Raw genomic sequence first — 16,813 nt, forward strand, 5'->3', positions numbered from 1 at the left:
AAACGTTTATTTGGAGCATAGTATCAGGGCGTGCTCTGAACACTGAGGGGATGCTGCACACTCAGCTGTTCTTTCAGGACTGAACGGCTCCATCCCTTTGCAAGCTGGTTTAAGAAGTGATCAGGTTTTCTTAGCAAGTCTACCATCTTTTGCCAATATTTACAGTGGAGGCGCAACTGAAATGAGGGATACCGCCATTTGTGACAGTGTTTCTTGTTCATCTTCCATAACATCCAGATTATTTGCATGAAGCGGTGATGTCTTCTCCCGAGTTCATTAACCTGGAAGTCAGTTTGCATTCGTTTTCATTTGGACATACGTGGAGCCAGGTTTGCTCTGACAATTTTGCTGATAATGTTAAAGGCAAAAGAGATCACAGCAAAGATTTTACGCAATACCTGTTGAAAACCTCCCACTGCTTTGGCTGTGCTTTGGAGCCAGCTTTGTGAGCCGCAAACTGCCTGCGTGGCCAGGCCACTGCCCCACTGCCTAGGGGTGGGCACTGACGGGGACCACGGCCTCCGCCAAAGCACCAAGGCAGCAGCCCATGCAGCCATGCATACTGTGCCCCGCACTGCCACGCTGCGAGGCTGAACTTGCACCAAAAGCCTGTTGAAGGAAGGGAAATAAACGGAGGTGACATTTGACAAGTTAGTCTTTTATTCAGTGCATTGGACTCGTACATCACCACGTCAGCTAACAATTCACACATTCCTGTAAAACCAACGTCGAGTCCAGTCTCTTGTTAAAGATGCTCAGTGTAAAATGTAAAGCAGTCTATCAAATATTTACTTTAATAAGTATAGCTTGGAGCCCAGTAACAGGCTGTGTCCAGCACTTTCGGCGCTGGGTTACAGCAGTGGGTGGAGAATGGATCAGTGACTCATGGTTGGTGCAGGGCTTCATTAACAAACGTCTAGACCCACCTCATTAACATCTCAGCCAATGTTCATCAGACTGCTGTGGAGCCTGGCCTCTCTCCTGCAGCTGCTAGTTCAATTATGCCAGTGCTTTGAGCATGGGTGGAGCTGCACCTATGAAATCCCTAATGCAGCACTGGAAAACCTGATTTGGGCTGGGGCAGCCTGTCTGTGCTCCGCACTGAGGACAGTCACTCCAGAGGCATGGCACGGCACGTCTCACCCCATCCCCACAACTGGGCCAGCAGCAGCAGTCAGAACAGCACGGCAAACCAAAGAGAAATGCGAGGTGCTCAGGCCTGACTATTGGGGCAGAGCGAGACATTTTCAGGATGGAGGGGTCTTACACTGCAAACCTCCAGGCAGGGATGCCTGCACACACAACAAATGGGGCAATTAGATGGATGCTAGGGAACATGGGCAGTTGGAGCATCCCCACTGGTGCCACTGCTGGGGCACGTCCCTCTGCCCGCACATGCTCCACTTCCCGCTCTGTCTCCCACGCAGGCAGGCACAGTGTCCTCAACCCTTTCCCACCCATGGGACAACACCGGGAAGGCTCGTCGGGTATGGCTTGGAGATGGTCCCCCCTCCCTCTTGCAGGAGTCACCCCAGGCAGCACAGGGTGCCCTGGCAGGGGGACAGGGCTGGTGCCAGCCCCACGGCTCCCCTGCAGAGCGCTCCCAGCAAATCCATCTTCGCTCGTCCCCCTCTGCCACCCTGCCCATGTCCCACCTGCCCTGTGCTCTGGCCCCAACTCTTGTCCTGCCTCATCCCTGCCCTCAATCGCTCATTCATTCTGCGTGTAAGGAAGGAGACGGCACATTGCCAAATTAGCTATCTCAGAGGAAATCTATCGAGTTTTATTGAGCTGCCCATTACAGGGCCTGGACTGTTATGGGCAGTCCCTGTGACGAGCATGCGGTGCTAAGGCATGGTGACTGTCCGGCCGGCGCTCCTGGCTGCTGTAAAGCGCCTCTTATTCCTCAGACCAGAGAATCTCTCATCCAGCGTCAGGCTGGTCTGCAGGGGAAAGGGAGAGCGAGTCAGTCCCACGTCTCATGGCAAAGCATGGCCAAACTTGTAGCGGGGTATTGATTAGAGCCCATCAGTCAGGACGGTGCTTCACAGCCAGTTAGTCAATTAAACCACTCAGCACATGGAGACAAGGAGCTCGACAGACTGTGTGTGGCTGGAAAACCTCCAAGCAGCACCCAGCCCCAAGACACTGGGCGTCCTCGGCAAGAACAGGAACAAGCAGATGGCATTTGAGCACAAGGCATCAAGTAAAACCAAACCGTCCAGACAAGAAACGCCGGCAATGAAGAAGGTGGAGCAGGATTTCTGACCTGCCTCGGGGCTCTTGGACCATACTTCAGCATAAAACAAGGCACCAAGAAGGTCACCAAAGCAAAGAGAGAGCAAAGCCCAGAAGTGCTGTGTGTCTCTGAGGAGTGGGGAGCACCGACAGTGAAACGGTCCCCCCCCGGCCAGGACCACTCACAAGCAGCATCTCCCCGCTCCGAGAAAGCACATGGACAGGCCAAGAAGGGCCAAGAGAGTGGGGAAAACTGGGCTGAGTCTGTAGTTGCAGAACAGTCTTCTCAGGTGCTTTCAGTGTTGTGAGCAACCTAGCCAACACGGCTACAGGACTTTCCTCCCGGGTTATGCTAGATAAACCCAACTGGCAGCCCCAAAAACCTCAGCGTGATGTTAACAGCTTAGTGGCAGGGCTGCTGCAGGGTGCAAGGCGCTGCCTGTCCTGTCGACAATCCTCTACCTGGTTGGCCATCGCGCGGAAGTTGAATCTCAGCAGCACTCCCTTGGGCTGGGGCTTGGCCACCCGCGGCGGGGGCCTCTGGCTTCGCAGGAACGGGCGCTTGGATCCGGGCCTGGGGAAAGCACAGATCTGAAGTCACTCAGGATGCTAAGGCAGCTCGCTTCCTATCGTCTGCAAACCAGCAAGGAGTAAAGGAGACACCCGCATGCCCCATACATCCCATGGCGTGTCTCACGGCAGCTTGGGAGAGTCTGAAGGGTGCCAGGAGAGCTGCCATGCAGGCAGAGTTCCAGCACTGGGGACTGTGTCACATCAAGGCTATCATGGGGTGCTCTCTGCACCCAGGACATGCCAAATGCCCTCACCCACCCTTCTTTCTACCCCTGGGTGGGTGCCGGGTCTGGCAGCTGCACTGGCTCAGCCCACGGGTGAAGCTGCCCCCTTCCAGCGTCTGTGCTCCTCTGACACAGCAAGCATGCAGTGTCCCTTTGGGGCACGCGGCATTTCCCCCGCGACACCTCACAGCGAGCACAGCCATCCTGCCACCTCCCACACGCTGCTGGCGCTTCCATTTCTCCTTACTCTGGATAGCAAACAAGCTGCATGGTAATTACCGTCTCCTTTCAGATATGCCGGGAAGGGAACGAGACATCATTTGCTAACCATTTTGGGCCTGAACCATTCATTGCGCACTCTAATAGAAGAAGCGAAGCTGCAATAATGCTAAAAGGATTTGCAATGGCTTTTGTAGGGCTCCCATCCTAACAAATCACCTCATTTACTTACGCGCCGGTCTGGCCCGCCTGGGGATTAGCCACAGAAACCGTCAGAACTGCTCCGGGGCTGGGTTTCACTTGCCACCTGCCGAGACAGGGAGATGTATCCAGCTTCAATTCGAGCATGAAAGAGCACGTCATGTTTGCAGCATGCCTTTGTTCACCAATTACCTTCTCATCCTTGGTGGTTTCCCTTCTCCATTAGCATCCATCTGCTGTGAAATATATTTAAAAAAAAATGACTTAAAGAATTAGCTCTCAGAAACAATGATTCCTTTTCCAGTATTTCATTTGGTATATCTGAATAGCGCTTTCTTTGCATGTTGTCAAGAAATTCGCTAATTTTGGGTTTCCTGCTGGCACAGCGATCTGTACGGGGTGGCTTTACTTTGCCCTGCTTGTGCTGCTGTATAAGCTGCAAGGTTTACTTTTATCACCTGCCCAGGTTTTATTTTCCAGCTGTCAGAATATTAAGCTGCATTAAAAATTGCCTGTCCTGCAAATACTTTCCTAGGAATATATTCATTGTTAAAGTCATCCATCTCTCCCAGTTACTTTTGGAAGCAAAGATACAACTGGGCAAAGGCTGGTAAAACTGAAGGCTTGTCACCATCAGCAGGTTGCAGAAAAAAAGTCTCGATACTGACCCCTCTCTGAAAGTTGGCTTTGGAGAACCGCTGCTGCATCCGCTTCTGCTGGAAGGCTGGTCCCCTGTTTAGCAGGAAAGGCCTGCTGATAAAGGAGGAGAGAGAAAAGGACATAGGTGAATATGATGCCAGGTCCCTCCTAAAGTTTAATGCTGAAATACCTAACCCAGCGTGGTATTAAAAAGCAGTATGAGAAGCAAGTGAGGCTACGGGTTACCAAGTTCAGCCCAACAAGTTCTTCTGCCAGCAAAGGATTTCAGAGGAACTCGTTTTTCTGCTCAAATAAAACAACAGCTTGTGTTTGTTCTGAACTCTGCTTGTTAAAAAAAAAAAATCATGGAAGAAAATTGTAGAAAAAAATTTGGTCAGAAGGGACCTCTGGAGGTCATTCAGTCCCTGCTCTACTCAAAGCAGAGAAAGACGGGATTGCAACGGAGCTTCCTTTCGAGCTCGGAGAACACAAGGACCACAATGAGACAGGCACCAAGACTGTGCCCAGTACGCGGCAGCCTGCCTTTGTCACAGCTCCTGGGGTGCAGCATCTGCTCCTGCAGCCCTTCACCAGGACAGACTCCCTCTCCCTGCCTATCCCTTACGGCTGGAGTCTGTATTTCCTGCCTTTATGAAAATAAATGCTATTTCACCCTTCAAAAGTTTTCCCCAAAGTGACAGAGGAGAAGTTTAATAAAAACACAAAGGTCACATTTTCCGTGCTTTCTAAAATAAAATGACAGATCTAATACCTGAATTATTAACTATCAGCACGAGGTTATTTTATTTCCAGGTGCTTTCCTAACATACCCAAGGGTATTTTTCTCACGTTGCATGAACAGACGGCTGTAGCCACTCCCAGCTGGCGCAGACCAAGAGCAGAGCCCCAGGAGCTGCACAAGGAATCGCTGAAAACCAAAGAAGCCCACAGTCACCAAAGATTTTACCTTCTCCCTGGGGCGTGGGTGCTGGCAGCAGCTGCTCTAAATCTCTTTGGGCCTGGGGGTGGCCGTCGCCGTCCCTCTGGCTGCCCGCTGCTGCTGCTTTTGGCGAAAGCATCGCTGTTCTTGTTGCCCTGAAAGAGCAGCGAGAGCTCAACAGTTGCCACCCGTGCCGTAATCTCAGTGCACAAAGAGGGAGTGAGCGCGAGCGACAGCACACAACAGCCCTTCCCTCCACCGACTGACGCTGCCTGAAAAGCCGGTGCATTTATTTGGCATTTTCTATGGCTCTGTCTAGGAGGAAATCCAGCCTGCTCCTAAGTGCAGGTGGTGATTGCTGACACTGCAGAGGTTCCCTCACTGCTCTTGGACGCGTTCAGCACCACTTGCAATTGCTTCAAAGGGGGCTCAGCCCCGCGCTGTGTGCTCTGCATTCCCCCTATTCTCATTCCCAACTGTTTTTCCTTTGCAACTTCTGCAGTCTTGCAACAGAACAACCCTGCTCTGCAAGTGCTTTTTTTCCTCCTTTGATATTTTCATGATGGGAAACTGATTCCTCGCTATATCTGTTAAAACCTGGTCTCTTCCGTGGTCTTTTGTATTTATGGCAGAAATATTTCTACCAAGCAGTGTTGCTGTAGTCCCAACGTTTGGACTTAGTATACACTGTTGTCAACAATCAGTATGTGTGTCTTGGTTCCTGGGCATGAAACTACAAGTACCAGGAAGAATGCTTCATTCTAATAGTGCAGAAATACCAAAAAAAATTAGTCCATGGAGTGCAAATCTCGCACAAGCCTAGCATTATAGTTTTGCTCAGGTTTCTTTTCGGTCATTGACTCTTTCTTGTTTGGACACGTACGTTGCCCAGTCCAAGCCCTGAAGCATGAAGCACATCAGAAGACCCCTCAGCAGCGTAGGTCCTCCTGCAGTTACTTATACAAATTGCCACAGACTTTTATTTCTGTGGGACAACCACCATCACTGTTACTACCCACTAACTGAGATGTGTTTCCACATTCTTCCCACTTGGTTTATTTCTGCAAAATGGAAGCTACTGTAGAATTATGCCTCCTAGCAACTGCTTATTACTTTCTGTTAATACCCAGCCACACTCAATATCTGAGTCATCGCAGTCTTTATTTTCAGGAATAACCACACTCCATGCACATGCATGCTTAGTTTAGGGCTCTCTTATTTATACCCACAGGACACAGCCATTAAATCTGCCATCATGTTTGCCACTTTGGTGTTTTTTTAAAAGCTTACTGAGCATACGTGACCTCCTAATTGAGTGGATTTCCATCAGTGAGGATAAAAACAACCCCCTCTCACAGAGGACTATCTACCCGCCTGATTTCCACCTTCTACACCAAGCCAGTTTAATGTTAGTGACACTCAGAAGAAAGCTGTAAGAATTACTTTAATGGTGAATATGTACCTTCCTTCCGATCTCTTGAGTCTTAAAAATAACTCAAAACCCAAATGAAAATATTTCAATCTTTTTTTTTTAAAGTGTTTTTGAGCAGAGATAAGACGTAAACATTTAAACTTGAAAAAGGGAAAGCCATGGATGAAAAAAATGCATTTTACACTGAAGCATGTGGGCGATCTGACCCATGGCTGTCACAATAGTGGGAATCAGTGTCTCTGGGGGGTATACCCACTTGCTAGTCAAAAATATGTCTCTAAACCAAAGCCACCTGAAGTCAACAACAGTCTGTCCTTTGACTTTACTGAACTTTGGTAAGTGCTCTGGGTGGAGGACAAATAATGGTGAATCTTAACACACCTCCTCTAAACGATAATAGTAAGATGAGATGACATGGAATTTGCTTTTATGGAAATATTTTAAAATCTTTTAACAACACATTTTTAAAAAATCTTGTTTGTAAAACCCATGGGAACTGATCCAGTAAAATTATGCCAAGTCATAAGCTTATAAAACCAACTGGAAAATTGCTCGTTTATATGCATATGTGTCTGTACCCACCTATGCCTGCAAATGCTATGCAAGGGCATACAAAAGATAGTGCCTGTAAATTTTTTATGTAGATTGTTCTTTGGGGTGATCCAGGATCATAATATCCAGCAGATTTCTACATGACATTTGGGAACAGCTGTACCTTCCTTACCGCCCTACCTCTTGAGGCGATGCCTGGCGATTTAAAGGGCTCACTCCATTTAATGCAGCAGCTGGTCTTCTCCTGGGACTGGGCACAGTATTCCTGAACTGCCTCCGATTGTATTGCTGTTGTCCAAACCCTCTTCTAAAACGGTTAGGTCCTACAAAAATAAACTCTTATTTTAGCATCCTTAAAAACTCAATTTATGATTACAGTTTTGCAAATTAATTACAAGGTTAACTTAATATGATATAGGAGTATCTACATAACTAGTAATGCAAGAATCACATCAATTTATTCCAGAAAAGTAATTTTGCAGAATATTAAATAATTTATCTTTCCAATGTCTCATTAACATTCTTATTATATGTAGGACTGACAAACACATTATTTGATTTGAAAGAATATGGAAGAGAAAAGCCTTCCATAATTCTGATTCCTAATAAAGGCAGGAACACTCACATCAGGAAACCTGTCAATCTGTTGTCAGAGCTCACATTGCTATGAATTAACTGTGAAATGGAAAAAGCCTTTTGATACAGATATGCAAGTGACTCGAGCATCCAGAAGCCAACACCACAACAGCCTGGAATAGCTCTGAGTGCCCACATTATAGCACTTCATAAGTGAAGACTGGACCATAATTTTTTTTATATATATATGGGTTTTTTTTCAGCTTGACATATCCTTACCACATATATTGAAGGGGGCACCTTCTGCTGCTGTTTTACGTAACTGCACAGTACATACACACCAACAGCTCATCTTGCATTTAACATTTTCCCCTAAGCCTGTTTATGATTTTCAGGTGTGCTGAAGTGTCGAGCGAGAGGAAAGCACTCCATCAGATAGAGGCATAGTGTATTGAAGCCTAATTACTCCACATGATAAACTTCTGTAGTCATAACGAAGTAGACATTTTCTGAGTCGCTGTACCAGTGAAATGTACACGCATACTCAGAGGGGTGTATAAATCAGGCATAAAGCAGTGCATGGCAGAGGGCAGCAAGACTGCAATTAAACCCTGGACCATATAGCAGAACCTCACTGATACCAACCACAGAGCAGTTAGATGCATGTATTGATCCTATACCATCGATTCCTACACCACAGCAATTTATAATGACTTGGAGCAATTAGAAATGAAGTGTTCTGAGGCAGCGGTGACATCGCTGTCAGAGGCCACCACCGCAGTGATTAATGAAGGCTCCAGCCCCAGGGTGTAACACCGGTCGGCGTCAGCGTGGGCTGGTTACACTGGAATACAAGTGCAGACGATTTGAGCTGCTCTGGCTCTAAAACAAAAGGGCACCAAGGCACGTCCGTGGGAAGCACCTCCTGAACAGCACGTCGGGGTTGCTTCGCTCCCTATGGCCAGAGGTGCTGGTTGGGAACACTCACAAAAATGCAATACTATTCACAGGCTCTGTGGGGCCAGTCGTTATCTTCTTTGCAAACAATGCCCTCTCACCGCAGAAGCGCAGGTGTGTAAATGTTCCTCTCCAAACACTTGAATTTTGGCAATCCGTGTCTTTTTGACCAGATGTGGTCTCGCTGTGTTTAACGGCCCTTTCTTCCCTCCTGGTTCTGTTCCCACGGTTTGTTTTTCCCTTTCTTGTTCCTTTCAATGCCCACCCTGGGCTTGCCCCTCTCTTGCCCGTTTGCCAGACCGTTCTCCTGCAGGCCACCAAGCCTTGCAACATAGCTCTCCTGCACCCTGGAGAGGGCATCTCCTCTGCGGCAAGACAGACCGAGCTCAGCTGCCTTTCCTGGTACTTCATCGGTGCAATGGGAGGGACTGATGCAAAAGGCAGCCCTGACTAGAAAATCATGCCCCTGTCAGTCAGTTTGCGTTAGAGAGCCTCTGCTCAGCAGTGCACTCAGGCACGCCTCAGCCGGCGTAAATAACTAATGCCGGAGCCATCAGCCTCCGAGGGGTACCCCGTGTACACCAGCTGGGGACCAAGGCCTCGGTCCGTTGTGTATCCTGAAGTGTGACACATGGGAGGCTCCATCTCTGCAAAAAGTCTGGCAGATATTTAGTAATGAAAGAACATTTGAATAAAACCCCACAGCATCAGCAGCCGGGGAAGACCCCCACCGTGTTTGGGTGCACGCTCAGAGCCTGGTGCCGAGCACACCTGCGTTGGCCAAGAGGCACCTCTGCCCAGCAAGTCCAGTCTGGGGAGAAGCCCCGATGTCTGACAGACTCTTTTTCCAAGGATATTTGAAATTCAAATTTCTTGTCATTAAAAATCATCTTTCCCTCACTGGGGAGATGGTTTAAGCCATATTCTAGGAGGGATAACAGCACTTAGCTTGCACGAATTCTCTTGCTGGTTTAATCAGCATAATACCCTTCTCCAGCCTCTGTCATTACAGTGCTGGGCTGTTCTGATCGTCATTTTGATAAGGGTCATCACGTCTCAGCCCAGAAGGGACTGCATTTCAGCCCCTGAAGAATTATGGGCTAAATTCCCAGTCGTGCTGAGCTTCCCAAAATTGCTACTGACATCAGCACCACACAGCATGGTGGGTCTCTGCACTTGGCAGGGCTGAATTCAGACTCAGTTAAAACCTATGAAATACTAAGACTAGCAGAAATAATTCTATAAATGAACAGAAAAGTTCTCCTTTCTAAGGAATAGCTAAAAAAATATTTTGTTTGATTTATTTGACTCTGCATGCAGTAGTCACTTGAGTGTGGAAGAATATCAAAGCCTGTGTTTTTGACAGAAAAATCAATTTGCAAAAGGCAATTATCATCATTCTGTTTTGAACTGAAATGATTCTCGGTAAGGCAATATGTGGTGGAGACCAAGAACATGAGAGTGGGAGGCAGACCAGAGACAAGCAGGATTGCTCCTAGCAATCCCACTGGCCTGATGTGCCATTGGCACTCCAAGGCAAGACTGCAACGACATTGCTGCAAAATGTCACTAAAATCTTCAATGAAGTGATTTAGCAGTAGTTAAAAAAAAAAAGCAAAATTTTGATAGAGATGGCATTTCATGCAGCAGATCACTTTGGTTTTGTAGATAAAAGCTAGTAGAACCAAACATAGATTAGTGTGAGATCACTCGGTAGTATAAAAAAACTCATCATAAAAATAGCATGGTTGGCAAAAGAGACAAATTAGCTCCAATAACTGAGCTATCAAAGACAGTTACTGAAGGGGTAATTTAAGTGTGTTCTGGGAAAAAGAGGATTAGGAAGAGGCATAATTAAAATATGCAAAGCCAAAAGGGAATAGAGACTAGATATTAAGTCACTTTGAATTAGTAATTCATGAGAGGGTGGAAGGGAGAGAAATGGATGAATTTATGCTCTGAAAGGGCCCTGATATTCCATTGTTGCAGACAGAAAAGCTATTCAGAGCCCGAGTACATCTTATACGCACACAGGAATTAGACAGGAGAAGGATTTAAGAGCTGTATTTTGTTACACAAATGTGTTTTCCAGCTTGGCAGGCCTCCACCGTCCCAAGGCGCTCACCTACCTTGCAAATTCCTCTGCATCCAGGCGCGGAAACGGGGCCGTCCATACCCGTATGCCGAATTCCTGTTCTTGACCTGCTGCCTTCGCCCATCCCCTGCAGAACTGGCATCTGTTTGCTCTTTCCTGTGGCGTTTTATGATATCATCTAGATTGAAATGGCAAAGAGGAAACCCATAAAACCTGCGCTTTCTACCAACAGTGATTCCCACTTTCAGTGCTTGCAATTGTCCGCAGTAAAAATGGAGCTTGCGGTTCTGTAAGCTACGCTGGCCGAACAATAAAAGACTAAGCTTAGCTCAGAAAGTATAGGATCAATTTACTCGGCTCCTGCGGGCTGGAGATTAGAGTGCAGCAAATTATTTAAAAATGTGCTACCATCCAGCACGTATCCACCATGTGCAGGACAGAGATTTCAGACTCACGTCCCACCAAGGGATCTGATCCTGCAGATTTCCCACAAGCATAAGGGAATATGTTTTTGCTGCAGCACCGGGAGCTCAGTGCTGGGCAAAGAACATTTTTTGAGAAGGTCTGACTTGGAAGGCTGCGGGATAGGTGGTCAAAGGGGGGAGAATGGGCAGAAGCACCCATGGGTGCACCCATGCTGTGACGGCTGCTCCAAGGCGCTTCCCCTGCCATGCACGGGACATGGGCACTGCCCCGTGCAGAGGACGTGTCCCTGATGTATAAACAACACAAATGCTGTTCAAGTGTCATGCAAACACAAGTGGTATGAATGTTCCCCTAGCCTCTAAATTTGTAAAGGGGAGAACTGAAGCTTGGTGCAGTAAAGGCTGCGATGTGAGGGCTGCGGGGAAGGAATCTCACTTGTACAGAGTGACTGTCAAGAAAGGTGACATCATGGTCTGCAAACACTCATGGCTCACCAGGCAGTTGCAGGACGGTTTCCTTTCAAGTCCCATCTCCTGGAGTCAGCTACCTGCATGTCTTTCCTCAGTGCTTTAAAAAAACAAAGCAAGTTTCTAGCCCTTGGCGGTATGAGATGAAGCTTGAAGCCATAAACCTTTATGGCTCAAAAACTAGTAAGCAAATAGATGCAACATGCACAATGAATATCACCAGTACTTTGTATTTTAAGTTCCAGTCTTCAGGACCTAACTCTTGATTTTCTGACTATCTGGGGTAGATGCTCCTGCTTAATTACTCAATATAGCTAACCTAGAAACAGCTGGATAAGGATGTGTCCACCACAGAGCAAGAACCTCTCAGCTTCTGCCATTGTCTGGTGAAGCAGAGAAGAATAATATCCGAAATACAAGAGGACTGTGAGGGGGATGCCCGCTCTCCCCTGCAAAACTTGGGTTGTCCCGTATAGACCTGTCTACACCGCACCAAGGGAACCAGCTCTCGTACTTCACATTGAACACATCGATTTGATTTCCATGCTTGCCCCACTGCCAGCAGCAGTAAGATATTTTGGGAACCCTGCACAGCTCTCTGCAGACAGGAGGGAGGGCAACCAGCCCGCTCCTGTGCTGCTGCAGTATGAGCACTGGGACCAGGCACAGCTGCCTCTCGCCTCTGAATCCCAATTGCCACCCCACCAGGTTTTATACCCCAAAAGGGGTATAAAACAGCCTGAATGCAGCAAAACTGACCCAGGATGTGCTGCCAACGTCCCTGGACTCCCCTCACCCAAACTTATTAGGCAGCTCTGAAAATGTACTTTACTGAGCTCTTCCATGAACTATGACATGTTTCTCGCATTCTTTGCAAGACACCATCCAAATGCAGTTCCCAACGCGCAGAGCCTGTATGAAACAACCAATTACTTTCCCTGTGATTTAGACACTTTTGGTTTAAAACTATTAGTAGCACTGAGAAGATCACACAAAATTTCTCCCAAGGACATTTTGCCACTGGGCTTCACCAGTTCAGACCCAGCCAAGAATCCTGGGTGCTTCCCTAGGCACTGCTGCTGTAACCAGCTGCACACACCCTGAGCTGCACTAAACTGCTGTGCTTTACGAGAGAGGACAGAGAGAGCACAAGGGACACAGAGGAAGGTGATGATCCACTTGCAGTATCCAGAGTATACCTGACAGGGTTTTGAAAGCTTATGCCCAACCTCAGCAAGTGTTTTTAACTCTTTAAAAGATGGCACTGGAAGCTGAGGTACCTAGACCATGAGCAAACTACTTTTAGATGCAGAGCTCTATAAAGAAACAGCTCAAAGCCCCCCAGTTCTCAATGAGTTTATCTGAAATCAAGGGGATTTTCTTAATTCAAGCTGTTCTGATAAAGAGGAAAGGCAAAGGCAAAGGGACACCTCCTCATTAATTTGTATTTTCCAACAATTTCTTCTTTTAACCTCAAACCTTCCAGAAAATATTCAGCAAGTAATAAAGCTACATCTGTTAAGCTCCAAGCAGAATGTTTTAACATCCCTTTAACGAATCAGTGAGGAAAAAAGTGTCCAAATCAGCCCTTTTCCCAGGCAGTGGCTAGTCCAGCTCCTTAATGAATCGCTGGAGTGAAAGCACAGAAGTGCCATTAGCTTTCAATGGGTGATTATCACAAACAGCACATCATACCTCCAGTGCTTGTCACTTGTCATTTTCTATCAAGAAACTCCTGTGTCCAAATTAATACAAAGCCCAGGGAAAACAAATGAAAGCAGAGGTAAGAATAGGCTGCGTGACTGCTTTTGTGATTTCTCTATCAAGTCTGCCAGGAAGAGAGCACGCTGGGAGACGCTGGACGAGATTCTTGGTATGAATGCGCTGATGTTCTCAGCTAAGTGTGCCTTTGGGACATGTGCTATTTGGGGCACAGGCTGCTTTGAAGTGTATCGACAGCATCCCTGCTTGCTCTGCGGGGAGGTGGATGCAGGCATCCAAGGGTGGGCTATCTACAGTGCGAGGAAGAGCTTGCTGGGAACGGAGAGGAGATGAATGCTCAGGTGTCTGGTCTATCACCATTCAGTGTCTTTTTTTGTTTGGGTACAAGTTGTCTTTTGCACCCACAAATATGATAGGGTTAACAAAGCAATGTAATGGAGTACTACATAAGGCTGGAAGGGATCCTGAGAGGTCATTTAAGGTACCCCTATGCCCTCAAGACAGAATTAGATCTATCAGGACGGCTTTAGAGTAACTCCTGCAGTTTCCTGTGACTGCTAACTCAAGTAAGACCCAACGCATCTGGAAGCACAGAAACAAGCACCTGACACTAAAAGTATCCATTCTTCGCCAAGGTTCTTGTTTTCCATTTCTCTCTTCTGCCCCGAGTAAGGTGTATTCTGGATTGAATATGGAGGTGGACCACAGGAGGTCTGACCGGGGGAAGCACCAAGGGAGAGCAAAAGCAAAGGGAGTATTGCACATCAGCAAACAGAAAAAGGGTGTGCAACACCATGGGGAAAAAACTAAATGAAAAATTAGGGACCCACTATTGCTGTAAATCCTCATAGCACCATTAAAATAAAGGTGCATCAGACAAGGGATCTGTTTGAATTTGCAGTGGAAAATGTTCTGCTATTCCTGAGAAGTGGCTCACTGCTGGGAAGAAATGACACAAGATTTTGGTTAGGAAGCTGACCCAATAATAAAACGTGCTAGTGAACTTTCCTTCCACAGCAGAGATGTCAACCCGATAATCCACCAAGATCTATCGTCCAAGTGTCGGAGTCCAAGCCTTCGGAGTTAATAAAAGGGCAGTTGTTTATGCACAGTTCACATATCCAGTGCCAGAGGAATGGCGAGCATCACGAGCAAGCAGCTATAAATAGCCTGCACACCCGAGGACATGTCTCATATCTTTATTTCAATAGAGGGCTCATTTACGTAAGCCTCTCCCAACCCGCAGCGCTTGATACTCTGCCCTCTGAAGTTACGGGGTGCTGCCAGCAAAGCACAGAGATGGGTCTGAAGCCGTGATTCTCTCCCACCACCCGCCCACCACTCCCGGCTATTTCTTCGCCTTCTCCTGCCCGGTCCCCTTCCACCGCAACAGGGTGCAGGCCGACCGGGGGGCACCGGCACTGCGGGGCCACACCACGCTCCTCTGCCCGACTCTACCCACCCCGCCACGACGCATACGAGCACAAACCAGACCCCCGGGCCCGGCCGGGGGCACGGAGCCCCGCGCCGGGACCGGCCCCGGGGGCGCACGGAGCCCCGGGCCGGGCCGGGCCGGGCCCCTCCCCGAGCGCCCTCGGGCCGGCCCCGCCGCCCGCCGCCCGCCGCCCGGGCAGGGACCCTCGCCCCGCCGGACCTACCCAGGGACATGTCAATCTCCTCGGCTCCCGGCTGCGGCCCCGCCGCGGGGCCCGGCCCCGGCTGCGGCCCCGCCGCCTCCATGGGCTCCGAGCGCGCACTGCCGCCGCCGCCGCCCCGCGCCGCCCAGTGCGCCTGCCCGGAATGTGCCGGCACCCGCCGGCGGCACCCCGCGGCGGCACCGCCACCGGCACCCCGCCCCGGCACCCCCCCGCCAGCCCTGCCCCGGCACCCCCCCGCCAGCACCTGCGCTCTGTGCCCCGACACCCCCTCTCCCCGCAAGCTCCCCGCCCGGCCCCACCGCCCCCCGGCATCCCCCCAAACTGGCTCCGCAAGCACCCCCTCCAGCCCCCCCCCCTCTCCGGCCAGCTCTGCCCTCTGCGCCCCGGGGCACTCTCTCTTTGCTCAGCCCTGCCCCCCCGCCCTCGCAGCCTCCCCACTTATTCGGGGGACCCTTTCCGTCAGCACTCCCCCTCTAGCTCTCTGCTAAGCACTATTCCCCAGCCTCTGAGCCAACACTCTTCCTCTTCTCCTCCCCGAATCCTCCTCCTCTGGGGTTTATGCCAGGAGCAGGTATATCTTAAAACCCCACCAGTCATTTCTGAGCGATGTAAAAGAAGGAATAACTTTGCCTCATTTTGAAGACTAGAAAAACAAGGTAGCTTTACAAACGGAGGCACTCTTGCTTGTATTCAGGCGTGAAGTCTGTCTGTAGTTGTGAGATTCATGAGGAGGAAGCATCCGTTTGGGATTGGTCTTTCAGCACCATCCCGATCGCTCGCAGAAGTCAGGTTCTTCAGGGGATCTTTCAGTCGCTGTGTCACACGAGCTGTGGCACTGGTGCTATTCTGCAGTTTGAACACAAAATGTGAGCTTCCTCTACTTTTAATGCCAGATGAAAAAAAAACCCACCAAAGCAAACAAAATGGAAGAGAAGAACTGGGAGAACAATCACTCCTCTTCCAAAGGGCTACCGTGCATTAGGTGAATAGCACGTTTTTTCTAAAGTTTCTATATAATAACTGCTCTGACATGATCTTCCACATCACATGCATAATAAAGGTCACATAAAACTCAGAACAAAGTCTGCATGTTCTGTGTTTTCAAGACTGTTTCTCGTGTTTTCAAGACAGTTTCTTTTTTACAGCTTGCACTTCAAATGGGAGAGAAATTTCTACAGGCAAATAAATGAGGGCAAAGATTGCCTCCTGGTATGTGTATAGCTCTTAGCAAGATCAAGTGCTTCTGAAAGTGTTGGTTTAGGGAACTGTTCTTTCATGAAAGAAAAGAGCAGAACAGTGTTGAGAAAGCAACAAATAACTTTAGCTGTCTTTTGCAATGACACTGCAGGATGATCATTAAAGCATTTTAACGTGAAATGTTAGGAACTAAGGTCATGATATCCCGTTTGCAATTTTCTGTGATATCCAAGGTGTCCTGGGGGTGCTGCTGCTCTTTGGGGAGCCCTGGCTCTAATGCCCCCCTATTCCAAGAGCTTTCCTTCAAAAGGAATCATTACAATTTCCCAGCAATTTAGTCAGACCAGCCAGGGAAGCTGTGGCTGCTGGGAAAGGGCTGGAAGTATCCATATAAGCCAAGCCTTTAGCAATGGACAGGGAGAGGAGCTCTATAGCAGTGTCATTTTCTAGCACCTAATGAGGGTGTTGGAGAAGGGCTCTGGGAGGTGTCCTGGAGCCAGCTGTGAAGTAGCAGCTGTCAGGAGCCACGAGGGAAGGACTGCAGGAGGGTCTGGAGTGTCCTTGGGGTACAGGCCAGCCGTGTGTTGAATGACCCAGGTTTCTGCACTGGGAAGAAGCTGGAGTTGGTCCCGCTGTGAGAACAATGTAATGAAAGGTTTTGTGGCTTTCTCCAAAATCATACATGCTTGTATCTTCA

General features: G+C 48.7%; 1 protein-coding gene across 4 annotated transcripts; it reads right to left on the reverse strand.

Annotated features, from left to right (window-relative positions):
- Positions 1-637: 637 nt before the first annotated feature.
- On the reverse strand, positions 638-15,041 carry LOC115333727 (UAP56-interacting factor-like). Of its 4 annotated transcripts, none has more exons than XM_029997074.1 (9): positions 14,920-15,041; positions 10,681-10,824; positions 7,199-7,341; positions 5,062-5,189; positions 4,124-4,205; positions 3,648-3,688; positions 3,487-3,561; positions 2,701-2,812; positions 638-1,943 (listed from the first exon to the last, which is right to left on the reverse strand). In XM_029997074.1, exons 1-9 carry the CDS (start codon positions 14,999-15,001, stop codon positions 1,848-1,850), a joined length of 903 nt encoding a protein of 300 aa, XP_029852934.1. In that variant the 5' UTR covers positions 15,002-15,041; the 3' UTR covers positions 638-1,847. The 4 variants fall into 4 exon arrangements, with proteins under 4 accessions (XP_029852934.1, XP_029852932.1, XP_029852933.1 ...); XM_029997072.1 differs by having other exon boundaries at positions 3,648-3,691; XM_029997073.1 differs by having other exon boundaries at positions 4,124-4,208.
- Between the last annotated feature and the right edge of the window lie 1,772 nt (positions 15,042-16,813).

Source organism: Aquila chrysaetos, chromosome 21 (assembly GCF_900496995.4).
Source record: "Aquila chrysaetos chrysaetos chromosome 21, bAquChr1.4, whole genome shotgun sequence".
NCBI lineage: Eukaryota > Metazoa > Chordata > Aves > Accipitriformes > Accipitridae > Aquila > Aquila chrysaetos.